Source organism: Mustelus asterias, chromosome 8, assembly GCF_964213995.1.
Source record: "Mustelus asterias chromosome 8, sMusAst1.hap1.1, whole genome shotgun sequence".
Taxonomy (NCBI): domain Eukaryota; kingdom Metazoa; phylum Chordata; class Chondrichthyes; order Carcharhiniformes; family Triakidae; genus Mustelus; species Mustelus asterias.
The window spans coordinates 135,382,129-135,408,960 of record NC_135808.1 but is presented as its reverse complement, the minus strand read 5'-3'; the positions used below and the strand labels follow the sequence as shown (position 1 = coordinate 135,408,960).

The 26,832-nt window shown below is 47.6% G+C and overlaps 1 protein-coding gene across 1 annotated transcript in view; it reads left to right on the top strand.

The window, feature by feature from the left end:
* col24a1 (collagen type XXIV alpha 1) overlaps window positions 1-26,832 on the top strand; it is a 445,996-nt gene that overhangs the window by 164,962 nt on the left and 254,202 nt on the right. The window contains exons 7-9 of the mRNA XM_078219024.1: window positions 12,097-12,141; window positions 14,552-14,605; window positions 21,254-21,298. Of these exons, the coding sequence (XP_078075150.1) occupies window positions 12,097-12,141; window positions 14,552-14,605; window positions 21,254-21,298 (144 nt within the window). The remainder of the gene's footprint in view (window positions 1-12,096; window positions 12,142-14,551; window positions 14,606-21,253; window positions 21,299-26,832) is intronic.

Below are 26,832 nucleotides of genomic sequence, written 5' to 3'. Positions count from 1 at the left end.
TCAAAGAAATGAATGGACCCAACAAGGCTGTAACAAACCTGCCTTTTAATTTTCCCCAAAATATACCTCACTGATCTACTTTCTCATGATAACCCGCCTCGGTCCTTCTCCTCTCTCCCTCTCCCTGTTGGGAGCCTTTAACCCTCTCTGCCTTGCCGACCCTCGCTGCCATTGAGCCAGGTTCTGAAGAGGAGATGCAAACGAGAGCTTTACAAGGATGATACCAGGAAGACGGGGGTTACACCAATCAGGAAAGGCGAATGTGCTGGGTCTGTGTTCTCTGGAACAGAGAAAGCTGAATGGATAAGCCAATCAGGATTGAAACGATCAAAGGTTTAGAAAGAATGTTTCCTCTTGTGGGGCGGATCATAGCTGGAGGCTGTCATTATAAAATACTCATACAGTCATAGATGTTTACAGCATGGAAACAGACCCTTCGGCCCAACTTGTCCATGCCGCCCCTTTTCTTTAAACCCCTAATTGCCAATTGCCAACTCCCAATTAATTCCCAATTGCTCGCGTTTGGCCCATATCTCCCTATACCCATCTTACCCATGTAACTATCTAAATGCTTTTTAAAAGACAAAATTGTACCCGCCTCTACTACTGCTTCTGGCAGCTTGTTCCAGACACTCACCATCCTCTGTGTGAAAAAAATTGCCCCTCTGGACCCTTTTGTATCTCTCCCCTCTCACCTTAAACTTATGCCCTCTAGTTTTAGACTTCCCTTCCTTCGGGTTGATCTATGCCCCTCATTATTTTATAGACCTTTATCAGATCACCCCTCAGCCTTCTACACTCCAGAGAAAAAAGTCCTAGTCTATCCAACCTCTCCTTATAACTCAAGCCATCAAGTCCCGGTAGCATCCTAGTAAATTTTTTCTGCATTCTTTCTAGTTTAATAATGTCCTTTCTATGATAGGGTGACCCTCACCAGACAATCCAGTCAGGAACTAAGCAGACACGACTTCACCCAGAGAGTGGTGAGGTTGTATATGCAACAGAACCTGATATTGTTTATATCTGTGTTGAAATGTGTTTAAAATACTCTTGGAACATTGTGCGCATGTTATAAACAGGATATGGAGGCACCAGAGAAAGTGCAAGGATAATGTTAGACCTTGAAGGATGTCATTAACAGAGAGGAATGATAAAGATAGTGCAGTGGATGTTGTACATCTGGACTTTTAAAAAGACTTTTGACAAATCTACTGAGAAAATGGAAGCATAATGTAGTAAAGGGATGGTGGTTAAGTATAAAATTAGCTAAGGGTGGTGATCCCCTGGCATTATTTCGAAGAAGACCAGGGTAGTTCTCCCCATAGTGTCCTGGTCAATATTTATGCCTCATTTAACATCCCAATAACATACTTTCTGGTCATTTTCTGTTTGTGGGAGCTGGCTGTGAACAAATTGGTTGCTGCAATTCTTAAATGACAGCAGCAATCACATTTCAAAAGTGTCACAACGGAAAGCAATGGCCTAGTGGTATTATTGACGGACAATTAGACTAGAAACTCAGCTAATGTTCTGGGGACCCGGGTTCAAATCCTGCCGTGGCAGATGGTGGAATTTGAATTCAATAAAAAAATCTGGAATTGAGAATCTACTGATAACCACTGTCGATTGTCGGAAAAACCCACCTGGTTCACTAATGTCCTTAAGGGAAGGAAATCTGCCATCCTTACCTGGTCTGGCCTACATGTGACTCCAGAGCCACAGCAATGTGGCTGACTCTCAACTACCCTCGGGTAAGTCGGGATGGGCAATGTGAGGCAGCAGTGCCAGCCACTGTGCCACAGCGGTTGGCACTGCTGCATCACAGCACCAGGGACCCGAGTTCAATTCCTGGCTTGGGTCACAGTCTGTGTGGAGTTTGCACGTTCTCCCCGTGTCTGCATGGGTTTTGTCCGGGTGCTCCGGATCCCTTCCACAGTCTGAAAGATGTGCAGGTTAAGTGCATTGACCCGAACAGGCGCCGGACTGTGGCGACTAGGGGAATTTCACAGTAACTTCATTGCAGTGTTAATGTACGCCTTACTTGTGACTAATAAATAAACTTTAAACTTTACTTTAAATGCTGGCCAGCCAGCGACGCCCATGTCCCATGACTGAATAAAAATATGCACTTCATTGGCAGCTACTGTTTAATGCAGGTACAGGTGAAGAGAGAAATGACAGAGAGAGAAGGAGCATTCATCTACGAGCTACTATCCTGAGGGAAGAGCAGGGACCTGGGGATACATATTAACAAAACTTTGACAAAGGGTCATCTGGACTGGAAATGTCAGCTCTTTTCTCTCCTTACAGATGCTGCCAGACCTGCTGAGATTTTCCAGCATTTTATCTTTCGGTTAACGAAACCTTTGATGGTGACACCACAAGGTGAATAAGCACACGAGATAAAAGGAAAACAGTGCGGTTGCTGGAAATCTGAAATAAAAACAGAAAATCATGGTAAAACTCAGCAGGTCTGGCAGTGTCTGTGGCGAGAGAAACACAATTAAAGTTTTGAGTCCATGTAACCCAGAGGATAACTGCTTTGTATGAGAGACTTTGAATACAAAAGCAATGTCATCAAAGCAAACCCTTACAAATCACTGCAGAGTCCAGCTGGATTAGTGTTTGCAATTAGAATCATAGAATCCCTCGAGTGCAGAAAGGGGCCATTTGGCCCATCGATTCTGCACCGAAGCTCCGACACAGAATCTACCCCAGGGCCTATCCCAGTAACCCCACATGTTAACCGACACATCTGAGGACATGAAGGGTCAATTTCGCACGGCCAATCAACCTAACCCACGCATCTTTGGGCTCTGGGAGGACACCAGAGCACCCGGAGGAAACCCACGCAGAAAGGGGAGAATGTGCAAACTCCACACAGACAGTGATCTGAGGCTAGAATTGAACCTGGGTCCCCGGCGCTGTGAGGCAGCAGTGCTAACCACTGTGCCACTGTGCCACGCCATTTCTATGGCACTTTAGGACGGATGGCAAGACTTAGGGAGAAAGTTTCCCGGAATACCATCAGGAATGAGGAAAGATTGGAGAAGCTGAGAGGACTGACTGTAAAGATTGGGGAGCTGATGGCTCCAATCATACCTTCATAAGAAGCTCACTCATGGAGAACGTCACGTCTCCTGACCTCCAGAAACCTGTGCTCATCTCAATCTCGGTTTCCCAACACACACACACACACACACACACCAAGATTCACCCATTCGCTCTGAGCTGACTGACTGACACCGACTTCTGGTCTGGTAACATCTTGATTTCAATATTCCCAACTCTGTTTCCCCAGGGTGGAAGTGTCAATTACAAGGGGGCACAGAGAGGGGGAATGTTTAAGGGAGATGTGCGGGGGAAGTTTTTGACGCAGAGAGTGGTGGGTGCCTGGAACGCGCTGCCAGAGGAGGTGGTGGAAGCAGGCACATTAGCAACATTTAAGAGGCATCTGGGTGGGTCCATGAATAGAGAGCGAAGAGCGGGATAGGGACTGAGTAAGGGCAGAAGGATGTTTTTTTACTTTCGTGAGGGCATCATGATCGGCACGGGCTTGGAGGGACGAAGGGCCTGTCCCTGTGCTGTACTGTTCTTTGTTCCTTGTTCTCTTTGTTCTATCTCTCCATGGTTGTTGTTGGAGTGTATAATGACCATCCAATCACAATGATTTGAGGAAGTTTTGAGACATCTTAACTGACTTGCAGTGTCCAATGGGAGAGCAGCATAGATCTCTATGGGCGAATCCTTACATTGAAACAGGAGGAGGCCATTCAGCCCATCCAGCCAGTTCTGACTCGCGGGTGAGAGTTAGGCTCTCGAAGTTGGACTGATGAAGTTGTGACGGTGTTCAGCTCCCTGACATTCTGATTGCTTCAGAGTGATTTCCACAGTTTCACCTTTCAACACCCTTTTCAATGTTTACATCTGTCGTGATATAGAGTGATAGAGGTTTACAGCATGGAAACAGGCCCTTCGGCCCAACTTGTCCATGCCGCCCTTTTTTTAAACGCCTAAGCTAGTCCCAATTGCCCGCATTTGGCCCATATCCCCCTATACCCATCTTACCCATGTAACTGTCTAAATGCTTTTTAAAAGACAAAATTGTACCCGCCTCTACTACTACCTCTGGCAGCTTGTTCCAGACACTCACCACCCTCTGTGTGAAAAAATTGCCCCGCTGGACACTTTTGTATCTCTTCCCTCTCACCTTAAACCTATGCCCTCTAGTTTTAGACTTCCCTACCTTTGGGAAAAGATATTGACTATCTAGCTGATCTGTGCCCCTCATTATTTTATAGACCTCTATAAGATCACCCCTCAGCCTTCTACGCTCCAGGGAAAAGAGTCCCAGTCTATCCAGCCTCTCCTTATAACTCAAACCATCAAGTCCCGGTAGCATCCTAGTAAATCTTTTCTGCATTCTTTCTAGTTTAATCATATCCTTCCTATAATAGGGTGACCAGAACTGCACACAGTATTCCAGGTGTGGCCTTACCAATGTCTTGTACAACTTCAACAAGACGTCCCAACTCCTGTATTCAATGTTCTTGAAAGGCAGCTGTAATTAAACAGAGAACATAGAACAGTACAGCACAGAACAGGCCCTTCGGCCCACGATGTTGTGCCGAGCTTTATCTGAAACCAAGATCAAGCTATCCCACTCCCTATCATCCTGGTGTGCTCCATGTGCCTATCCAATAACAAGCTTTCGGCAACAACTCCTTGTGAGCAGCCAGTTTGTGAATTGTGGCCACTGGACACCTGCCTCGCACAGATCCCGGTCAGCTCACGTTCATTCCTGCATCATTGCGATTTCCACCCTAAACACGCGCTGATATTCTCTTCACACCTACACGCACATCCCCCCCATCCCTCCCCACCCCAGCCCCGCCCCACCCCACCCCATTCCACTCAATAAAGCCAATCTCTGGCTTCTCACCTTCAAACTGGGTTTGAACTCAGCGTTCCCACTCAGGGGGACAGTGAAAGATCCTGTGTCACGATGTAGTCAGCCATTAGGACGGGTGAAATGAGAATCAGTTTTGGCTTTGAATTGCAGATTCATGTAGTGCGTTTCCGTGGGAGCAGACTGTTCGGCCCCTCTGAGGCTGTTCTATCCATCAGTTAGACTGTGGTTGACCTATGTCATAACTCCCTCTATAGGCCTGTCTTTTAACCATTAATGCCTCCATTTTCCCCCCTCCCCCCTCCATCCCCCCCCCCCCCCCCCCCAATCCCGCCCCGCTCCATCCCCCTGTCTAAACAATGCCCGGGTTTTCCAGCCCACCCTGCCAGCGGGGTCCCCTCACCCACCGGCGGCAATCCCCCCACAAGGGTAGAGTGCTGCTGACATGGGCGGGACCAGGAACTCTGCTGTCGGCCAATGGTGAGCTGCCTTGGCTGCTGGGAAACGCCCTGTGCCCAATGTTTGGGGTTAGACTTCCAGCTTTTCAATCCTTCATTTTAAATTAATTCTCGGGACCATCGTTGTCCATCCCTAATTTCCCCTTCAGAAGGTGGTGTTGAGCTGCCTTCTTGAACCGCTGCAGTCCGTGTGCTGTAGGTGCACCCACAATGCCGTTAGGGAGGGAGTTCCAGGCTTTGGACCCAGTGACAGTGAAGGAACAGTGATATATTTCCAAGTCAGGATGGTGAGTGACTTGGACGGGAACCTCCAAGTGGTGGTGTTCCCAGGTATCTGCTGCCCTTGTCCTTCTAGATGATAGAGGTCACAGGTTTGGGACGTTCTATCAAAGGATCCTTGGTGAGGTCCTGCAGTGCATCTTGTAGCTGGCTGCCACTGTACGTGGGCGGTGGAGGAAGTGGATGTTTAAGGTGGTGGATGGGGTGCGGGGCTGCTTTTTCCTGGATGCTATTGAGTTTTTTGAGTGTTGTTGGAGCTGCACCCATCCAGGCAAGTGGAGAGTATTCTGTCACACTCCTGACTTGTGCCTGTAGATTGGGGGAGTCAAGAGGGTGAGTTACATGCCGCAAGATTCTTAGCCTCTGACCTGCTGTGGTAACCACAGTATTCATATGGCTAGTCCAGTTCAGTTTCTGGTCAGTGGTAGCCCCTAACTTGTTGTGAAGAAATGGATCTGGACATTACACTTGAAAAGCCTGCCTTTAATTTTCAGGTGAAGCCCCCTTGTTCTGGACCCCCCCTTCCACCAGGGCAAATAGTTTCTGTGCGTTAACTCCTTCAATGATCTGAAACACCTCAAGCTTGACCTCAGGACCATGACTTGTTCCTGACAGTAATGGACTCTGAAGAGCAGAGATATCACCGATATCTCACACTGTATTTAACGGAACCTGTTCCAAACTGCTTTGACATAGGGATCGTCAACCCTGTAGAATTAGCCGAGAGTTTTGAACCAATTGACGATTAATCCCCAGGATAAACCTGCGAGAGGAACCGTCAGGACATTAACGGTGTGTAACAGCTACTCTTTTGAACATTATTGTCCAGTCATAAGTAAATACAAGTGGTTGAAGAAAAGTCTTTTCCTTTCTGATTGGCTGTGCTGAAGGCTAGGCTTTGAAGATTGACATGCTGGGGAACCAGTGAGGAGAGTGTGGAGTGGTCATGTGATGGAAGCTCCAGGAATGCATTCAGGTCGAGTTGGCAAGTGTAGAGCCGCAGTCATCTCAGAGGGAAGAGCTCAAACCAGCCAAAACGGTGCAAAAGGTGGGAAACTGCTCGGGAGCCATTCTGAAATGTCTGGGCTGCGTCAGGAGACAACACAAATGGCAGGATTTCCCAGCACGGAATACCGAGCATTTCAGATACGACGGGAGGGATATTCCCAGCATTCCTGTTCCATTCAAACAGGACAAACAACGACGCTATCAGTAACTACCATCTCGCTCACTTTTCCCAAGAGAGGTTTGCCAGAATTTCCAGGACTTTGCTCTCAGTTTAGCGGTCCAAGGCTTCCCAGCATGCTTCAAACTTGACATGGGTGCAGGGTATCTGTGCTGACCAATCACCTGGCTTGACTCTGAACAATCCCTCTTTAGCTTTCCAATGTGAAACTCCTGCGCTGGGTTGGCCAGACCTCCAGACTAGGAGCCAGCTGGCCATCACACTCTGCTGTGAAGGTGGACAGCTCACAGAAACCTTGGTATGATCTGCAACCAAGCCATTTCCTGACATGGCAGCAACACGAGTGTACAGCTAGTCGTCACGCAGAAAGTCTTTGAGTCTTCCAACTCACACTGGGTCAATTTCTATACCTTTCCCAAGGGCTGGGGAAACTGACGATCAAATATCATATTTCTCTGCTCCTAGATGCCACGTTAGTTTGTCTGTTCACCCCTAGGAGGTGTTACCTAGCGCTAAGAAGGGACTTGTCTGCATGTGACACAGAGGGGGGTATTTCCTCTGGTATTATGGTCTGGCCACTGTTTCCAAGTTGAATGGAAACCACTGCCACTTTGTTGATCTTACACAATAGACAATAACTTGGCCAATCGTGTCCTTTTCGCGAAGCCGGATGCGAACAGTGGGTTTTGCCAAATGACCCTCCACAAGGAATCAAGGCCTCTGGCGATGTTTTTCATGCCCTTTGGTTGGTTTTGCTTCAACATTGTGTCTGTCTCTGAAATATTCCAACAGAGCATGTCGACATGGAGGTGACGTGAGGTCGAAGTGCACCAGGATTTCCAAGGAGACGAGGTGAGCTTTGATGGATTGAACGGCCTTGATTTGTTCTGCATCCTCGAACCATCACCGGCCCGGAGGAGATCTCTCAAAGGTTCCACAAGTGTGGCCAAGTTAAGGATAAATTTTCCCACCTGGTTTAACAATCCCAAGGAAAGGTTGGAATATTGGTGATGCACGGGGAGGTGATGGCCTAGTGGTATTATCACTACTAATCCACAAACTCTGCTAATGTTCTGGGGACGTGGGTTCGAATCCCACCACAGCAGATGGTGGAATTTGAATTCAATAAAAAATATCTGGAATTAAGAATCTACTGGTGAATCCCCCAGGGCAATCCAGCTGGTCTCTGGCACATGGACAACATGTTTGACTGTACAGGAGCTGAACACCACTGGAGGATAAGAAAGGACCTCAAGGTTCTCCAGAACAGGCCTCCCGCTAATGGACAAGTGAACAGAACCAACATGAAATTCCTTGGTCATACCATCCACCGGCATAACCAACCTAGGGAAAACGAAGGCCATTACCGACTTTCCCTCACCAGCATTTTTTTATTCATTCGTGGGACATGGGCGTCGTTGGCTGGTCAGTATTTATTGCCCATCCCAAGTTGCCCTTGAAACTGAGTGTCTCGCTCAGCCATTTCAGAGTCAACCACATTGCTGTCAACCTGGACACACGTGTAAGCCAGACCGGGTAAGGACGGCAGATTTCCTTCCCTTAAGGACATTAGTGAACCAGATGGGTTTTTCTGACAATCGACAATGGTTTCATGGTCATCAGTAGATTCTTAATTCCAGATATTTTTTATTGAATTCAAATTCCACCATCTGCCGTGGCGGGATTCGAACCCGGGTCCCCAGAACATTAGCAGAGTTTGTGGATTAGTAGTGATAATACCACTAGGCCACCACCTCCCCGTGCATCACCAATATTCCAACCTTTCCTTGGGATTGTTAAACCAGGTGGGAAAGTTTATCCTTAACTTGGCCACGCTTGTGGAACCTTTGAGAGATCTCCTCTGAGCCGGTGATGGTTCTGGGACGCAGAACAGATCAAGGCCGTTCAATCCATCAAAGCTCACTTTGTCTCCTTGGAAATCCTGGTGCACAATTGTGGGCGGCACGGTAGCACAGTGGTTAACACTGCTGCTTCACAGCTCCAGGGTCCCGGGTTCGATTCCCGGCTCGGGTCACTGTCTGTGTGGAGTTTGCACATTCTCCTCGTGTCTGCGTGGGTTTCCTCCGGGTGCTCCGGTTTCCTCCCACAGTCCAAAAATGTGCGGGTTAGGTTGATTGGCCAGGTTAAAAAATTGCCCCTTAGAGTCCTGGGATGTGTTGGTTAGAGGGTAAAATATGTGGGGGTAGGGTCTGGGTGGGATTGTGGTCGGTGCAGACTCGATGGGCCGAATGGCCTCCTTCTGCACTGTAGGGTTTCTATTCTATTCTATTCACTTCGACCTCACGGCAGCTCCAATCATTGCTGCTGACGCTTTCTCTACGCGACTCAGCCATGTTCTCATCCAGCTGTATCAGAACGGCGATAGTAAAACAGTCTACCTTGCTGTGAGAATGCTGCTGGAAACTTCAGGAATGTCTACCACCACCATTAAGTAAGAGACACTGGCAGGTACTTCGGCAGTTGAACGCTTTTCTGTTGACCTGATGGAGTTGTCTGTCCAGGTGGAAACAGACAAAGGCCCCTCATAACACTCTTTGATTCGATTTGATTTATTATTGTCACATAAGAACAAAGAACAAAGAACAATACAGCACAGGAACAGGCCCTTCGGCCCTCCAAGCCCGTGCCGCTCCCTGGTCCAAACTAGACCATTCTTTTGTATCCCTCCATTCCCACTCTGTTCATATGGCTATCTAGATAAGTCTTAAACGTTCCCAGTGTGTCCGCCTCCACCACCTTGCCTGGCAGCGCATTCCAGGCCCCCACCACACATGTATTCGTGTACAATGAAAAGTATTGTTTCTTGCGCGCTACACAGACAAAGCATACCGTTCATAGAGAAGAAAAGGAGAGAGTGCAGAATGTAGTGTTACAGTCATAGCTAGGGTGTAGAGAAAGATCAACTTAATGCAAGGTAGGTCCATTCAAAAGTCTGACAGCAGCAGGGAAGAAGCTGTTCTTGAGCTGGTTGGTACGTGACCTCAGACTTTTGTATCTTTTTCCTGACGGAAGAAGGTGGAAGAGAGAATGTCTGGGGTGCGTGGGGTCCTTAATTATGCTGGCTGCTTTGCCGAGGCAGTGGGAAGTGTAGACAGAGTCAATGGATGGGAGGCTGGTCTGAGTGATGGACTGGGCTTCGTTCATGACCCTCCTCAGCTCCACAATAATTTTGAAGATGCCCTCCACATTCAGTGAGTTCTGGGTAATGTGGTACCATTATACAGCTCTCCACATCCCAGTAAAGTCTCCTGAGCCCCGGTCAATCACACTGATGCGCTCAATGGTAAATTGGTGTCATTGGCATCAGGAATGAAGGCATTTTCTTCCACAGTCAGCAGCCTCCTGCCCATGTCCACCACCAAGCTCCAAGAAAGAGGATACCAAATGCCTCTAGGTGGGGGAATTCTGTCTCTCAGTACAACCCTACCCACTGCCTAATCTGAACATACTGCCAGTTGATCGTTGTGGATGATCGCCGAGTTATGGGCATTATCTGGTCATTCCGCTCCCCTCTGCCGCAAGCTGTTCACAGTAAGAGTTTTAACAACACCAGGTTAAAGCCCAACAGGTTTATTTGGTAGCAAATACCATTAGGTTTCGGAGCGCTGCTCCTTCGTCAGATGGAGTGTTCTCACAGCCTCCATGGGGGTCACCTTGGCATGGCTGGATGTGGAGTGAGGGCCCTGTAATCGGTGCGGTGGCCGGACATCACACAAGTGGCTGGCAGTTTGTCCCATGCTGCCAGTCCTGCCACATTACCTAGGTAGGGCCAGCAAGCCATTTAAATGTCTATTGACTTTGGAAGGACTGGAAGATCCCACAGGTGGGAGGGGCCGCGGACTCTGTTTCTCTCGCTCTCCAGAAACTGCCTGATGTGCTGAGTATTTGTTTTATTTCAGATTTGCAGCATTATTAGAAAGTCGAGTGTTCGTTGCGGCTGTAACTTGAGCCGCTGTGTTAGCTTGAATGCCACTGTTGATCAGATTATTTGGCTGATATAAATTTCTTTGTACGTGACTGCCAACACATGGAGCGAGAATGAATAAATTGATTGGATTGTCTCCAGCCTTTTAAAGAATAATATCATACCTCCACTGCCCGTCCTTCCTGCCGGTGGGAACTCTTTCTCTGGGATTTATATCAGGGTACTGAACAATTACACAAGTAATTAACGGGTCAGACGTCAGATCACTGGGGAAGAGAATATTGGAAGGATTCTGTGCTATTTTCATCATGATTTCAGTCGGGATGTTTCCAATTGTGGGGAGTCCAGCTCCAGGGGACCATCAATTTAAGAAGGTCAGTAATGAATCCAATCGGGTTCTTGGGAGAAACTTGTTTACACGGGGAGTGGTGAGGCAGTGGAACCTGCTCCCACAGGGAGTGGAGAGAATGTGGGACTCGCTCCCACAGGGGGTGGGGAGAATGTGGAACTCGCTCCCACAGGGAGTGGGGAGAATGTGGGACTCGCTCCCACAGGGAGTGGGGAGAATGTGGGACTCGCTCCCACAGGGAGTGGGGAGAATGTGGAACTCGCTCCCACAGGGAGTGGGGAGAATGTGGGACTCGCTCCCACAGGGAGTGGGGAGAATGTGGAACTCGCTCCAACAGAGAGTGGGGAGAATGTGGGACTCACTCCCACAGGGAGTGGGGAGAATGTGGGACTCACTCCCACAGGGAGTGGGGAGAATGTGGGACTCGCTCCCACAGAGAATGGGGAGAATGTGGGGCTCGCTCCCACAGGGAGTGGGGAGAATGTGGGACTCGCTCCCACACGGAGTGGTTGCGAAGAATAGTATCGATACATTGAAGAGGAAACCGACATAAACACATGAGGGAGAATGGAATCGATGGTTGTGTTGCTCGGGTAAGATGAAGAAGCGTGGGAGGAGATTCGTGTGGTGATGCTAGCATAGGACATAGGCTTGAGGGGCTGAATGGTCTACTCCTGCTCCTGGTATTTATGTTCCTTTGTGTTCTGAGGCTGGAATTTTACCGGCACGCCGTCCCGATTCCGGGGGCGGGCGAGGCTCGGAGAACGGCATTCTCCGTTGGCCTCGGGCGGGATTGTACGAAGCTCGGGCGGACGTGCCGGTTACATACCGATTATATGAGTACATTAAACGTGTCATCAGATCGATCTGTCACTAGTAATGGTATGAGATGAATTTGAGGTGTTACAGAGTGTTTCAATCTCATTGGTGACAGGAGAAAGTTTATTTCTTCTATTCTTTTTGTTTCAGGGTGCGAAAGGATACATAGGTCCACCTGGCCCCCCAGGAGCGCAGGTATGTACTGTCCCCCTCTCCCTGCCAACACTTACATTCTCACCTCACTTATTGTCATAGCGTTGGATTGCTGCTGCCCCCCCCCCCACCCCCACCCCCCCCACCAATAATACATCCATGAGGAATCCTGGAGAAACTTTGTTACCAAGCAAGTGGTGAGCACTCACTACCAGACGGAGCAGCTGAGGCAAATAACATGGATATATTTCAGTTTGATCAGTACAAGAGGGAGGAAGGAGATGCTGATAGAGTGAGATGATGAAGAGGTGGCAGGAGGTTAATGCGGTGAATAAACCGGGCGGCACGGTGGCACAGTGGTTAGCACTGCTGCCTCACAGCACCAGGGGCCTGGGTTCAATTCCCGGCTTGGGTCACTGTCTGTATGGAGTCTGCACGTTCTCCCCGTATCTGCATGGGTTTCCTCCGGGTGCTTCAGTTTCCTCTCACAGCCCAAAGATGGGCAGGTTAGGTGCATTGGCCATGCTAAATTGCCCCTTAGTGTTAAGGGGTACTGGCTAGGGTAAATGCATGGGGTTAGATCCTGGGTGGGATTGTAGTTGGTGCAGACTCGATTGGCTGAATGGCCTCCTTCTGCATTGCAGGGATTCTATGAAATGTAAATTATGAAAGGCATAGATAGGGTGAACGGTGGGAAGCTTTTCCCCAGGTCGGTGGTGACGTTCACGAGGGGTCATAGGTTCAAGGTGAAGGTGGGGAGGTTTAACACAGATATCAGACGGACATATTTTACACAGAGGGTGGTGGGGGCCTGGAATGCGCTGCCGGGCAAGGTGATGGAGGCGGACACACTGGGAATGTTTAAGACTTATCTAGACAGCCATATGAACGGAGTGGGAATGGAGGGATACAAAAGAATGGTCTAGTTTGGACCAGGGAGCAGCACGGGCTTGGAGGGCCGAAGGGCCTGTTCCTGTGCTGTATTGTTCTTTGTTCTTTGTAAATAAACACCAGTTGGGCTGAATGGCCTGTTTCTGTCTGGTTGATTCGATGTAACTTAATAAAGGTTTTGCAATGTAGAATGTTGCTTTTGTGAGCATTGTGGCTTAAAGTACAGTTAACACACGGAACAAGAGCAGATTTATTTTCTTGGCGGAATCTTCACATTCCTGTTGTTTGAGTGCTCTTTGGCTCAAGTGAAACACAATCTCTATTCTGCTACTAGTGAGAGCGAGATAAACATCCGAGTTTGCAAACCAACCGTGTGGGTGAATGGGAAACGCTACAGAAAGGTCTGGTGGCGTTGTGATCACACACTGATTGGGTGGATCAGTTACAAAATGTGTTAACCTGTTACGCCAATAATCAGGGGCAGGAAAACAAAACTAACAACCAAAATAACCGAGGGATACAAAACTGAAAGTGCGTCTGCAACTTGCATTTCTTATTTTTGTGTTTAAATAAAGCACATTATCCTGGATTGTAAAGTTGCTGGGTTCCATGAAAATGGTGACAAAGGAATAATGATTTAAAAGGTTTGCTTGGAGTTCTTTAGCATCTCTTCCATGCTGAGTGTGTGGCCACATCGGGGACAACTCCCACACTGTCGACACATCACTCCCTTTGTACAGGTCATCACCAGACACACAGGAACGCACAATCTGCACAGATATTACAAGATGATGCAGAGTTAATAGAGGTTTATAAAATGATGAGGGGGATAGATAGAGTGAACGTTCAAAGACTATTTCCTCGGGTGGATGGAGCTATTACAAGGGGGCATAACTATAGGGTTCGTGGTGGGAGATACAGGAAGGATATCAGAGGTAGGTTCTTTACGCAGAGAGTGGTTGGGGTGTGGAATGGACTGCCTGCAGTGATAGTGGAGTCAGACACTTTAGGAACATTTAAGCGGTTATTGGATAGGCACATGGAGCACACCAGGATGATAGGGAGTGGGATAGCTTGATCTTGGTTTCAGATAAAGCTCGGCACAACATCGTGGGCCGAAGGGCCTGTTCTGTGCTGTACTGTTCTATGTTCTAGTTAGAAACAGCACAGTGGAGAAAAGTCAGTAGAGTGGATTTGATTGCTTGATACAGCTTCACTAAACCTGGCGTCACATGCAATACTGCATCCATTCCTGGGTACTGCACTTCAGGAAGGCATGAGAGAGACGACAGAGAAGATTCATGAGACTGGTTCTGGGGATGAGGAGGAAGGCTGGGGACGTTGGGATGGTTGGGATGGCGGCTGGCTCGGGCTGTGGGCTGCGAGCTGTCCTGCCGCGGAATAGCGTGCATAATGAATGAGGTGGGGGCTGAAGGATTTGCGGTGTTTTCATTCCACATTGCCACTCTCTCGCCACGGGGCGCAGTCTCAAAGTGGAAATCTCGGGCCGTTATATGTTGCAGCGTGGTGTATATTAATGTTGGGTGTTTTTATTTTGCAGGGCCCCCCAGGGCTGGAGGGAAAACCCGGAGTTAGTGGATACCCTGGCAGGCAGGTGCAGTAACTGTACTTTGCATTTTTCAGAGGGCTGCAACTGATTTGTTCAAAATCTTGGGAGTTTTCTTTGCAGCAACAGTTCCAGTTTAGTTCAGATCCCACAATCCAGCAGCCGCTCCTCAACTTGAGGATAAAATTGATGCTTTTTCAGCTGCTGAGTTTTATTCGATTACAGTCCTGTGAAGCACCCTGGGATGTTTTACTATGATAAAGATGCTATATAAATGCACAATGTTGCTGTTGTAAGAATGTTTTGACCTTTAAACCCATTCGAATTTTTCTGTTCACATTTTTGTTTTGCTGCTTTTTAAAATTTCCCCTTGAAATATTTGGAATTACGCAGAGCTTCGAGCAGAGACAAAGATTTATTTACCACACGAGCCCTCTCTCGATCCTCTTCGTCAAATACAATCACGGTATAAGAACATAAGAACTAGGAGCAGGAGTAGGCCATCCAGCCCCTCGAGCCTGCTCCGCCATTCAATAAGATCATGGCTGATCTTTTCGTGGACTCAGCTCCACTTACCCGCCCGCTCACTTATCCTTCTATTCCTTGGTCCTTCATGTTTATCCAGCTTCACCTTAAATGCATCAATACCACTGGCTGTAGCCCCATTCATGAAGATCTGCCTCCTCTCATGTGGTTCTTCTCAAGTTACATACAGCCAGGCTGGTGCATGCCGAGTGATTGAGTCGGTTAGGATTTTATTCATTGGAATTTAGGAGAATGAGGGCGATCTCATAGAAACTTATAACATTCTACCAGGGTTAGAAAGGGTGGATGCAGGAAGGATGTTCCCGATGGTGGTGGTGTCCACAACCAGGGGTCACAGTCTGAGAATGCAGGGTAGACTGTCTGGGACAGAGACGAGGAGAAATGTCTTCACCCAGAGAGTGGTCAGCCTGTGGAATTCACTACCACAGAAAGTAGTTGAGGCCAAAACATAGTATGTTTTCAAGAAGGAATTAGATGTAGCTCTTGGGGTGAAGGGGAGCAAAGGATATGGGGGAAGGCGGGATCAGGATATTGTGTTGAATGATCAGCCATGATCATAATGAAAGGTGGAGGAGGTTCAAAGGGCTGAATGGCCTCCTCCTTCTCCAATTTTCCATCTTCCTATGTTTCTAACACAGAAAGGTGGGACGGCACGGTGGCACAGTGGTTAGCACTGCTGCCTCACAGCTCCAGGGACCTGAGTTCGATTCCCGGCTTGGGTCACCGTCTGTGCGGAGTCTGCACGTTCTCCCGTGTCTGCGTGGGTTTCCTCCGGGTGCTCCGGTTTCCTCCCACAGTCCAAAGATGTGAGGGTTAGGTGGATTAGCCATGCTAAATTCTCCTTTAGTGTTGGGGGACTAGCTAGGGTAAATGCATGGGGTTATGGAAATAGAAATAGAGTCTGGGTGGGATTGTAGTCGGTACAGACTCGATGGGCATTGTAGGGATTCTAACCAATTGTCTCTCTCTCTCTCATGGAGGGAGATGCCTTTTGTCCTTTGTGGACTAGTTAGACCATAAGAGCATAAGACATAGGAGCAGAATTAGGCCACTCGGCCCATCGAGTCTGCTCCGCCATTCAATCATGGCTAATATTTTTCTCATCCCCATTCTCCTGCCTTTTGCCCATAACCCCTGATCCCCATATCAATCAAGAACCTATCTATCTCTGTCTTAAAGACACGCAATGACCCGGCCTCCACAACCTTCTGCGGCAAACAGTTCCACAGATTCACCACTCTCTGGCTGAAGAAATTCCTCCTCATCTCTGTTGGAGTTGCTGACTGTGATTCAATGTAATCCTGGGGGTTTCATCACATGCCCACACTCCAGCCAATCCTCAGCCAACCCATCCATCCCTGTGACACACTGCCTTCCTACGCCACTCAGAAAGCAAAAAGACTCATTACCCAATTGGATGATGCTTGACTGTCTGCCAAATAACCTTTTTACCCAACTTTCAATATTTTTATATCTGGTAAAGAGAAATGTTTAAAGAAAATGACAATAAAATATGATTTTTAATGTCCCGATGATTTTTCTCCAGGGTTTTACAGTGCTTTTTTTAATGACTGTATTAACTTGTGTCGCGACCTTTAGTGATGTCGGTAAGCATCACCATCTCCAATTATCACCCAGAGTGCATTTGCAACCAGGAACTGAATAGCAACTGAACAGTCATTGGTTCAAATCTCAGCCAAGGGAACTTGTGGAATTGGGTTGAATGAATGTGATGTTTATGATTACCGCGAGACCATGTACATAAAGAATTTACAAACCAAAATCGACTTAATTCACTTTTATCTTCAGAAGCTCTTGAAGAAAGTTTTGAACCAATGCACACTTTTGCCGTGTTGTTATAATGATTTAAAGGCACCAATCACTTGTAAGCACGGTGGCACAGCGCCAGGGACCCGGGTTTGATTCCTGGTTTGGGTGACTGTCTGTGTGGAGTCTGCACGTTCTCCACGTGTCTGCGTGGGTTTCCTCCGGTTTCCTCCAGTTTCCTCCCACAGTCCAAAGATGTGCAGGTTAGCTGGAATGGCCATGCTAAATTGCCTCTTAGAGTCCACAGGTGTGTAGACTCAGGGGATTAGCAGGGTAAATGTGTGGGGTTATGGGGATAATGCAGGGGGAGGGTCTGGGTAACAGTGCAGTTGATGTTGTCTACATGGACTTTAGCAAGGCCTTTGACAAGGTACCGCATGGTAGATTGTTGCATAAAGTTAAATCTCACGGGATTCAGGGTGAGGTATCTAAATGGATACAAAATTGGCTTCTTGACAGAAGCCAGAGGGTGGTTGTAGTGAGTTGTTTTTCAAACTGGAGGCCTGTGACCAACGGTGTGCCTCAGGGATCAGTACTGGGCGCACTATTATTTGTCATTTATATTAATGATTTGGATGAGAATATAGGGGGCGTGGTTAGTAAGTTTGCAGATGACACCAAGATTGGTGGCATAGTGGACAGTGAAGAAAGTTATCTCCAATTGCAACGGGATCTTGATCAATTGGGTCAGTGGGCTGACGAATGGCAGATGGAGTTTAGAACATAGAACATAGAACATAGAAAGCCACAGCACAAACAGGCCCTTCGGCCCACAAGTTGCGCCGATCACATCCCCACCTCTAGGCCTATCTATAGCCCTCAATCCCATTAAATCCCATGTACTCATCCAGAAGTCTCTTAAAAGACCCCAACGAGTTTGCCTCCACCACCACCGACGTCAGCCGATTCCACTCACCCACCACCCTCTGAGTGAAAAACTTACCCCTGACATCTCCTCTGTACCTACCCCCCAGCACCTTAAACCTGTGTCCTCTCGTAGCAACCATTTCAGCCCTTGGAAATAGCCTCTGAGAGTCTACCCTATCCAGACCTCTCAACATCTTGTAAACCTCTATCAGGTCACCTCTCATCCTTCGTCTCTCCAGGGAGAAGAGACCAAGCTCCCTCAACCTATCCTCATAAGGCATGCCCCCCAATCCAGGCAACATCCTTGTAAATCTCCTCTGCACCCTTTCAATGGCTTCAACATCTTTCCTGTAATGAGGTGACCAGAACTGCGCGCAGTACTCCAAGTGGGGTCTAACCAGGGTCCTATAAAGCTGCAGCATTATCTCCCGACTCCTAAACTCAATCCCTCGATTAATGAAGGCTAGTACGCCGTACGCCTTCTTGACCGCATCCTCCACCTGCGAGGCCGATGGACCCGGACCCCAAGGTCCTTCTGATCCTCTACACTGCTAAGAATGGTACCCTTCATATTATACTGCTGCTTCATCCCATTGGATCTGCCAAAATGGATCACTACACACTTATCCGGGTTGAAGTCCATCTGCCACTTCTCCGCCCAGTCTTGTATTCTATCTATGTCTCGCTGCAACTTCTGACATCCCTCCAAACTATCCACAACACCACCTACCTTGGTGTCGTCAGCAAACTTACCAACCCATCCCTCCACTTCCTCATCCAGGTCATTTATGAAAATGACAAACAGCAAGGGTCCCAGAACAGATCCCTGGGGCACTCCACTGGTCACTGACCTCCATGCAGAGAAAGACCCCTCCACAGCTACTCTCTGCCTTCTGCAGGCAAGCCAGTTCTGGATCCACAAGGCAACAGCCCCTTGGATCCCATGCCCTCTCACTTTCTCAAGAAGTCTTGCATGGGGGACCTTATCGAATGCCTTGCTGAAGTCCATATAGACCACATCCACCGCTCTTCCTTCGTCAATGTGTTTGGTCACATTTTCAAAGAACTCAACCAGGCTCGTAAGGCACGACCTGCCCTTGACAAAGCCGTGCTGACTACTTTTGATCATACTAAACTTCTCTAGATGATCATAAATCCTGTCTCTCAGGATCCTCTCCATCAACTTACCAACCACTGAGGTTAGACTCACCGGTCGGTAATTTCCCGGGCTGTCCCTGTTCCCTTTCTTGAATATAGGGACCACATCTGCAATCGTCCAATCCTCCGGAACCTCTCCCGTCTCCATCGACGATGCAAAGATCATCGCCAAAGGCTCTGCAATCTCCTCCCTCGCCTCCCACAGTAACCTGGGGTACATCTCATCCGGTCCCGGCGACTTACCAACCTTGATGCCATTCAATAGTTCCAACACATCCTCTTTCTTTATGTCCACATGCTCGATCCTTTCTGTCCACCGCAAACCAGCAGTACAACCACCCAGATCCCTTTCCACCGTGAATACCGAGGTAAAGTATTCATTAAGCAGCTCCGCCATTTCTAACGGTTCCGCACAAACTTTTCCCCCTTCGCCTTTTAAGGGTCCTATGCCTTCACATCTCATCCTTTTACTCTTGACATATTTGTAGAAAGCCTTGGGATTCTCCTTAATCTTACCCGCCAAGGCCTTCTCATGACCCCGTCTCGCTCTCCTAATTTCCTTCTTAAGCTCCTTCCTACATCCCGTATACTCCTCTAAATCCTTAACACCTCCTAGCTCTCTGAACCTTCTGTACGCCTCTCTTTTCTTATTCACCAGGTTCATCACAACCTTCGTGCACCACGGTTCCCGTACCCTACCAACACCCCCCTGTCTCATCGGAACGTTGTCATGCAGAGCTCCAGACAAACATTCCTTGAAAATCCTCCACTTTCCTTCGGTACTTTTCCCCAAGAATGCCTCCTTCCAATTTACCCGTCTAATTTCCTCCCTGATGACACTGTATTTCCCTTTACTCCAGAGAAACACTTTCCTAGCCTGCCTGATCCTATCTCTTTCCAATGCTATCGTGAAGGAGATAGAATTATGATCGCTATCCCCAAGATGCTCACCCACCGAGAGATCCTCCACCTGTCCAGGTTCATTAGCCAGCACCAGATCAAGTACAGCCTCTCCTCTAGTAGGCTTATCCACATACTGTGTCAGGAAACTCTCCTGGACACACCTAACAAACTCCTCTCCATCCAAACCCCTAGCCCTAGGGATATTCCAATCTATGTTTGGGAAATTAAAATCTCCCATCACGGCATTAATTTAGACAAATGCGAGGTGATGCATTTTGGTAGATTGAACCAGGGCAGGACTTACTCAGTTAATGGTAGGGCGTTGGGGAGAGTTACAGAACAAAGAGATCTAGGGGTACATGTTCATAGCTCCTTGAAAGTGGAGTCACAGGCGGACAGAGTGGTGAAGAAGGCATTCGGCATGCTTGGTTTCATCGGTCAGAACATTGAATACAGGAGTTGGGACGTCTTGTTGAAGTTGTACAAGACATTGTAAGGCCACACTTGGAATACTGTGTGCAATCCTGGTCACCCTATTATAGAAAGGATATTATTAAACTAGAAAGGGTGCAGAAAAGATTTACTAGGATGCTACCGGGACTTGATGGATTGAATTATAAGGAGAGGCTGAATAGACTGGGACTTTTTTCTCTGGAGCGTAGGAGGCTGAGGGGTGACCTTATAGAGGTCTATAAAATAATAAGGGGCATAGATAAGGTAGATAGTCAATATCTTTTCCCAAAGGTAGGGGAGTCTAAAACTAGAGGTTTAAGGTGAGAGGGGAGAGATACAAAAGTGTCCAGAGGGGCAATTTTTTCACACAGAGGGTGGTGAGTGTCTGGAACAAGCTGCCAGCGGTAGTAGCAGAGGCGGGTACAATTTGATCTTTTAAAAAGCATTTAGACAGTTACATGGGCAAGATGGGTATAGAGGGATATGGGCCAAGTGCAGGCAATTGGGATTAGCTTAGGGGTTTAAAAAAAAAGGGTGGCATGGACAAGTTGGGCCGAAGGGCCTGTTTCCATGCTGTAAACCTCTATGATTTATGACTCTATGAGATGCTCTGTTCAAGAGTCAGTGCAGACCCGATTGGCCAAATGGCTTCCTTCTGCACTGTAGGGATTTTATGATTCATTGATAAGGGATTGGGTAAATACGTTTATTTAGACTAGGCGCATGAGAACAGATATACCTGGATAGTAAACATGAAAACAGCAGAGCTGTGTGCGCTGTGTTCTGCTCACAGGCCAAAGTGAAACTGAGACTTGATGCGATGTCATGCTGCTACCCTTTAAAAGCAACAACATTTATGTTCTAGAATGGTTCTCTTTAGCCTTTGTGGAGAGGGCCCTGTAATCTTAACTACTAATATGTGCATTCCTCTCTTTATTACAGGGTTTAGTTGGGCCAAAGGGAAATCCTGGTCCAAAAGGTGGACGGGTGAGTAAGACTTTCTAGATGTTTAAGTGACAATGCAGAGTGTTAAAGGAATGGATATAAGAAGTAGGAGCTGGAACGGGTCATCTGGCCCCTTAAACCTTTTTCACAATTCAACAAGATTATGGCTAACCTTCTACCCCAACTCCACCTTCACTTTGTACCCAACAATCTATTGACCTGAGTCTTCAACATACTCAGTGACTTGACTGGGCATCCACTCTGGTTGAGAATTCCAAAAACTTACAACCCTCTCAATAAAATAATTTCACCTCGCCTCAGTCCGGAATGGCCGACCCTTTATTCTGGAACAGTGACCTCACGTTCTAGATTCTCCAGCCCAAGGAGGACATGTTCTCAGTCCTAACCCTGTCAAGGCCCTTAAGAATTTTGTATATTTCAATAAGATCACCTTTCATTTTAAACACCAACAAGAGAAAATCTAACTATCATCCCTTGACATTCAATGGCATTACCATCACTGAATCCCCCACTATCAACATCCTGGGGGTTACCATTGACCAGAAACTCAACTGGACCCGCCATATAAATACTGCGGCCACCAGAGCAGGACAAAGGCTGGGAATCCTGTCATGAGTAACTCACCTCCTGACTCCCCAAAGCCTCTCCATCATCTACAAGGCACAAGTTAGGAGTGTGATGGAATACTTGCACTGGGTTACCAGAGGGGGCAGCGCTGAGCAAGTGTTGCGCTGCCTAACATATCACTGTTCCTTCACTGTCATTGGGTCAAAATCATGAAACACCTTCCCTAACAGCACTGTGGATGCACCTACATAATAGGGACTGCAACGACTCAAGAAACCAGCTCACCACTATCTTTCTGAGGGCACTTAGGGATGGGCAATAAACGTATGCACACAGAATCCTTACAGTGCAGAAGGAGGCCATTCGGCCCATCAAGCCTGCACCAGCCACAATCCCACCCAATCCCCGTAACCCCACATATTTACCCTGCTAATCCCCTGACATTAGGGTCAATTTAGTGTGGCCAATCCACCTAACCGGCACATCTTTGGACTGTGGGAGGAAACCAGAGCACCCGGAGGAAACCCACGCAGACATGGGGAGAATGTGCAAACTCCATACAGACAGTGACCCGAGCCGGGAATCGAACCCGGGTCCCTGACACTGTGAGGCAGCAGTGCTAACCACTCTGCCACCATGCCACACTCCATGAAGAACTAAATAAATATGAAGAGTGCTCCAGTATTATCACTGCTTTGACTAAAATCAGAGAATCTTACAGAACAGGAGGAGGCCCATTTGGTCCATTGAGTCTGGGTCTTTTTCAAATAGCAATCCAGTTAGACCCATTACCCACCTCCCTCTGCAATTCTGTTCTCTTTCAGCATTTATCCAATTCTCCAGTGAAAGCTGGAATCTGTAACCACCGCCCCATCAGATAGTCTATCCCAAACCTCACATCACCCCGATTAATTTATCAATCACCTTCAATCAGTGTCTCTGAGTTACTGACCTGTTAGTCATTGGAAATGGTTTGTCTTTATTTACTCTCTCTAAACCATTCCTGATTTTGAACATCTCGATCAATCTCCCTTCTCTTCCGAGCAGAACAAGCCCAGATTCTCCAGTCTCTCCAATCCTTGGAGCCGTTCCAGTAAAAACTCCTCTGCCCCATCTCCAAAACCTTCACATTCTTCCTGAATTATTTTATTTATTCATTTGTGAGACATGGGCATCGCTGGCTGGGCCAGCATTTATTGCCCATCCCTAGTTGCCCTTGGAGGGCAGTTGAGAGTCAACCACCTTGCTGTGGCTCTGGAGTCACATGTAGGCCAGACCGGTTAAGGACGTAAGATAATGAAGGGGCTGGATAGGGTAGAGGTGGAGAGTTTCTTTCCACTTAGAAGGGAAACCAGAACTAGAGGGCACAGCCTCAAAATAAGGGGGGGCCGGTTCAGAACAGAGTTGAGGGGGAACTTCTTCTCTCAGAGGGTAGTGAATCTCTGGAATTCTCTGCCCTTTGAAGTGGTGGAGGCTTCCTCGTTGAATATGTTTAAATCACGGGTAGATAGTTTTCTGATCGATAAGGGAATTAGGGGATATGGGGAGCAGGCGGGTAAGTGGAACTGATTCGCTTCAGATCAGCCATGATCTTGTTGAATGGCGGGGCAGGCTCGAAGGGCCAGATGGCCTACTCCTGCTCCTATTTCTTATGTTCTTATGTTCTTATTTCCTTCACTAAAGGACCAGATGAGTTTTTCCAACAATCGACAATGGTTTCATGGTCATAGAACAAAGAACAATACAGCACAGGAACAGGCCCTTCGGCCCTCCAAGCCCGCGCCGCTCCCTGGTCCAAACCAGACCATTCTTTTGTATCCCTCCATTCCCACTCCGTCATGTGGCTATCTAGATAAGTCTTAAACATTCCCAGTGTGTCCGCCTCCACCACCTTGCCCGGCAGCGCATTCCAGGCCCCCACTACCCTCTGTGTAAAATACGTCCTTCTGATATCCGTGTTAAACCTCCCCCCCTCACCTTGAACCTATGACCCCTCATGAACGTCACCACTGATCTGGGAAAAAACTTTCCACCGTTCACCCTATCTATGCCTTTCGTAATTTTATACACCTCTATTAGGTCACCCCTCATCCTCCGTCTTTCCAGTGAGAACAACCCCAGTTTACCCAATCTCTCCTCATAACTACGCCCTTCCATACCAGGCAACATCCTGGTAAACCTCCTCTGCACTCTCTCTAAAGCCTCCACGTCCTTCTGGCAGTGTGGCGACCAGAACTGGGCGCAGTATTCCAAATGCGGCCGAACCAACATTCTATACAACTGCAACATCAGACCCCAAAATTTATACCCTATGCCCCGTCCTATAAAGGCAAGCATGCCATATGCCTTCTTCACTACCTTCTCCACCTGTGACGTCACCTTCAAGGATCTGTGGACTTGCACACCCAGGTCCCTCTGCGTATCTACACCCTTTATGGTTCTGCCATTTATCGTATAGCTCCCCCCTACGTTAGTTCTACAAAAATGCATCACTTCGCATTTATCTGGATTGAACTCCATCTGTCATTTCTTTGCCCAAATTTCCAGCCTATCTATATCGTTCTGTAGCCTCTGACAATTTTCCTCACTATCTGCAAGTCCAGCCATTTTCGCGTCGTCCGCAAACTTACTGATCATCCCAGTTACACTCCTTCCAGATCGTTCATATAAATCTCAAACAGCAGAGGTCCCAATACAGTGCCCTGCGGAACACCACTAGTCACAGGCATCCAGCCGGAAAAAGACCCTTCCACTACCACCCTCTGTCTTCTGTGACCAAGCCAGTTCTCCACCCATCTAGTCACCTCCCCTTTATCCCATGAGATCCAACCTTTTGCACCAACCTACCTTGAGGGACTTTGTCAAACGCTTTACTAAAGTCCATATAGACGACATTCACGGCTCTTCCCTCATCAACCATTCTAGTGACTTCTTCAAAAAACTCCACCAGGTTAGTGAGGCATGACCTCCCTCTCACAAAACCATGCTGACTATCGTTAATGAGTTTATTCCTTTCTAAATGCACATACATCCTATCTCTAAGAATCCTCTCCAACAACTTCCCTACCACGGACATCAAGCTCACCGGCCTACAATATCTCGGGTTATCCTTCCTACCCTTCTTAAATAACGGGACCACATTAGCTATCCTCCAATCCTCTGGGACTTCACCTGTGTCCAGTGACGAGACTAAGATTTGCGTCAGAGGCCCAGCAATTTCATCTCTCGTTTCCCTGAGCAGCCTTGGATAGATTCCATCAGGCCTGGGGATTTGTCAGTCTTTATATTCCCTAAAAAACCTAACACTTCCTCCCTTGTAATGGAGATTTTCTTTAACGGGTCAACACTCCCCTCCGAGACACTCCCAGTCAACACATCCCTCTCCTTTGTGAATACCGACGCAAAGTATTCATTTAGGATCTCCCCTACTTCTTTGGGCTCTAAGCATAATTCCCCACTTTTGTCCCTGAGAGGTCCGATTTTTTCCCTGACAACCCATTTGTTCCTAACGTATGAACAAAATGCCTTGGGATTCTCTTTAATCCTGTCTGCCAAGGACATTTTGTGACCCCTTTTTGCCCTTCTAATTCCTCTCCTACTTTCTTTGTATTCCTCCAGAGCTCCCTCCGTTTTTAGCTGCCTGGACCTAACGTACGCCTCTCTTTTCTTTTTGACCAATCCCTCAATTTCCCTGGTTATCCACGGTTCTTGAATCCTACCCTTCCTATCCTTCTTTTTTACAGGCACATGCCTATCCTGCAGCCCTAACAACTGTTCCTTAAAAGACTCCCACATGCCAGATGTGGATTTACCCTCAAACAGCCTCTCCCAATCAACAGCTGCCAATTTCTGCCTAATCCCACTAAAGTTAGCCTTCCCCCAATCCAACACCTTACCCTTGGGACACCACTCATCCTTTTCCATCACTATCCTAAAGCTAACAGAATTGTGGGCACTATTTGCCACATGTTCCCCTACCGTAGATTCATCAGTAGATTCTTAATTCCAGATATTTTTTATTGAATTCAAATTCCACCGTCTGCCGTGGTGGGATTCGAACCCGGGCCCCCAGAACATTCGTTGAGTTTCTGGATTAATAGAGTAGCAATAATACCTCTAGGCCATTTCCTCCCCTATGTGTGTGCCCAGAATTGAGCACAATGCTCCAGCTGGAGCTGAACTAGTTTGTTATAAAGCTCTAACGGAAGCTCCTGGCTTTTGTACTCTATACTTCTACTTACAAAGCCCAGGATCCTGTGCACTTAATGAACTGCTTTGTTACACTGTCCTATCCCCATCTATGCACAAGCATGCCCCGGGTATGTCTGCTCTCACACTCCCTTTCAGAGTGTGAACGTCTCGCTCTATCAGTCCTGGTTTGATTAGTTTCGATGTAAATTATTCAGAAGGCTTAGATCCTCAAGCAAGACCTAAAAGAGCATTTGACCAGCTGGACATTCTGACCCTTCCTCTTCTCGTAATTATCGTTGTCAAAGTGAGTGAAATCTCCAGTGGGAATTGAACTCACTGACCTGTGCACTGCGAAGCGACAGATCTCTTTTGCAAGTTGCTGAGCTATCCTGACATCTGTAATAACTGTGCTTCAATCTGCAATATCTTGGAATCCCAGTTTGGAAAAAAAGAAGTCTTGTGCTCAGGGGATTATTAAAGAATAGAGCTTTTATACTCAACCTTGGATGTTTTAATGTATAAATGGAAACATTTTTCTTCATTATTCTTCGCAGTATTTCCATTCCTAGTCACAGGGTGTATCTGTAACAATCTGCATTCATCATTACATCGAGCTCACAGCACAGGAACAGGCCATTCAGCTCAGATGATTCATGCTGGTATTTCTGCTCCACACAAGTTACCTCCCACCCCTCTTCATCTCATCCTATTATCGTATTCTCCTATTCCGCCCACCCTCCAGCTAAGTGTATTCACCTCAGTCACTCCCTGTGCTAGTGAGGCCCACATGCACACCA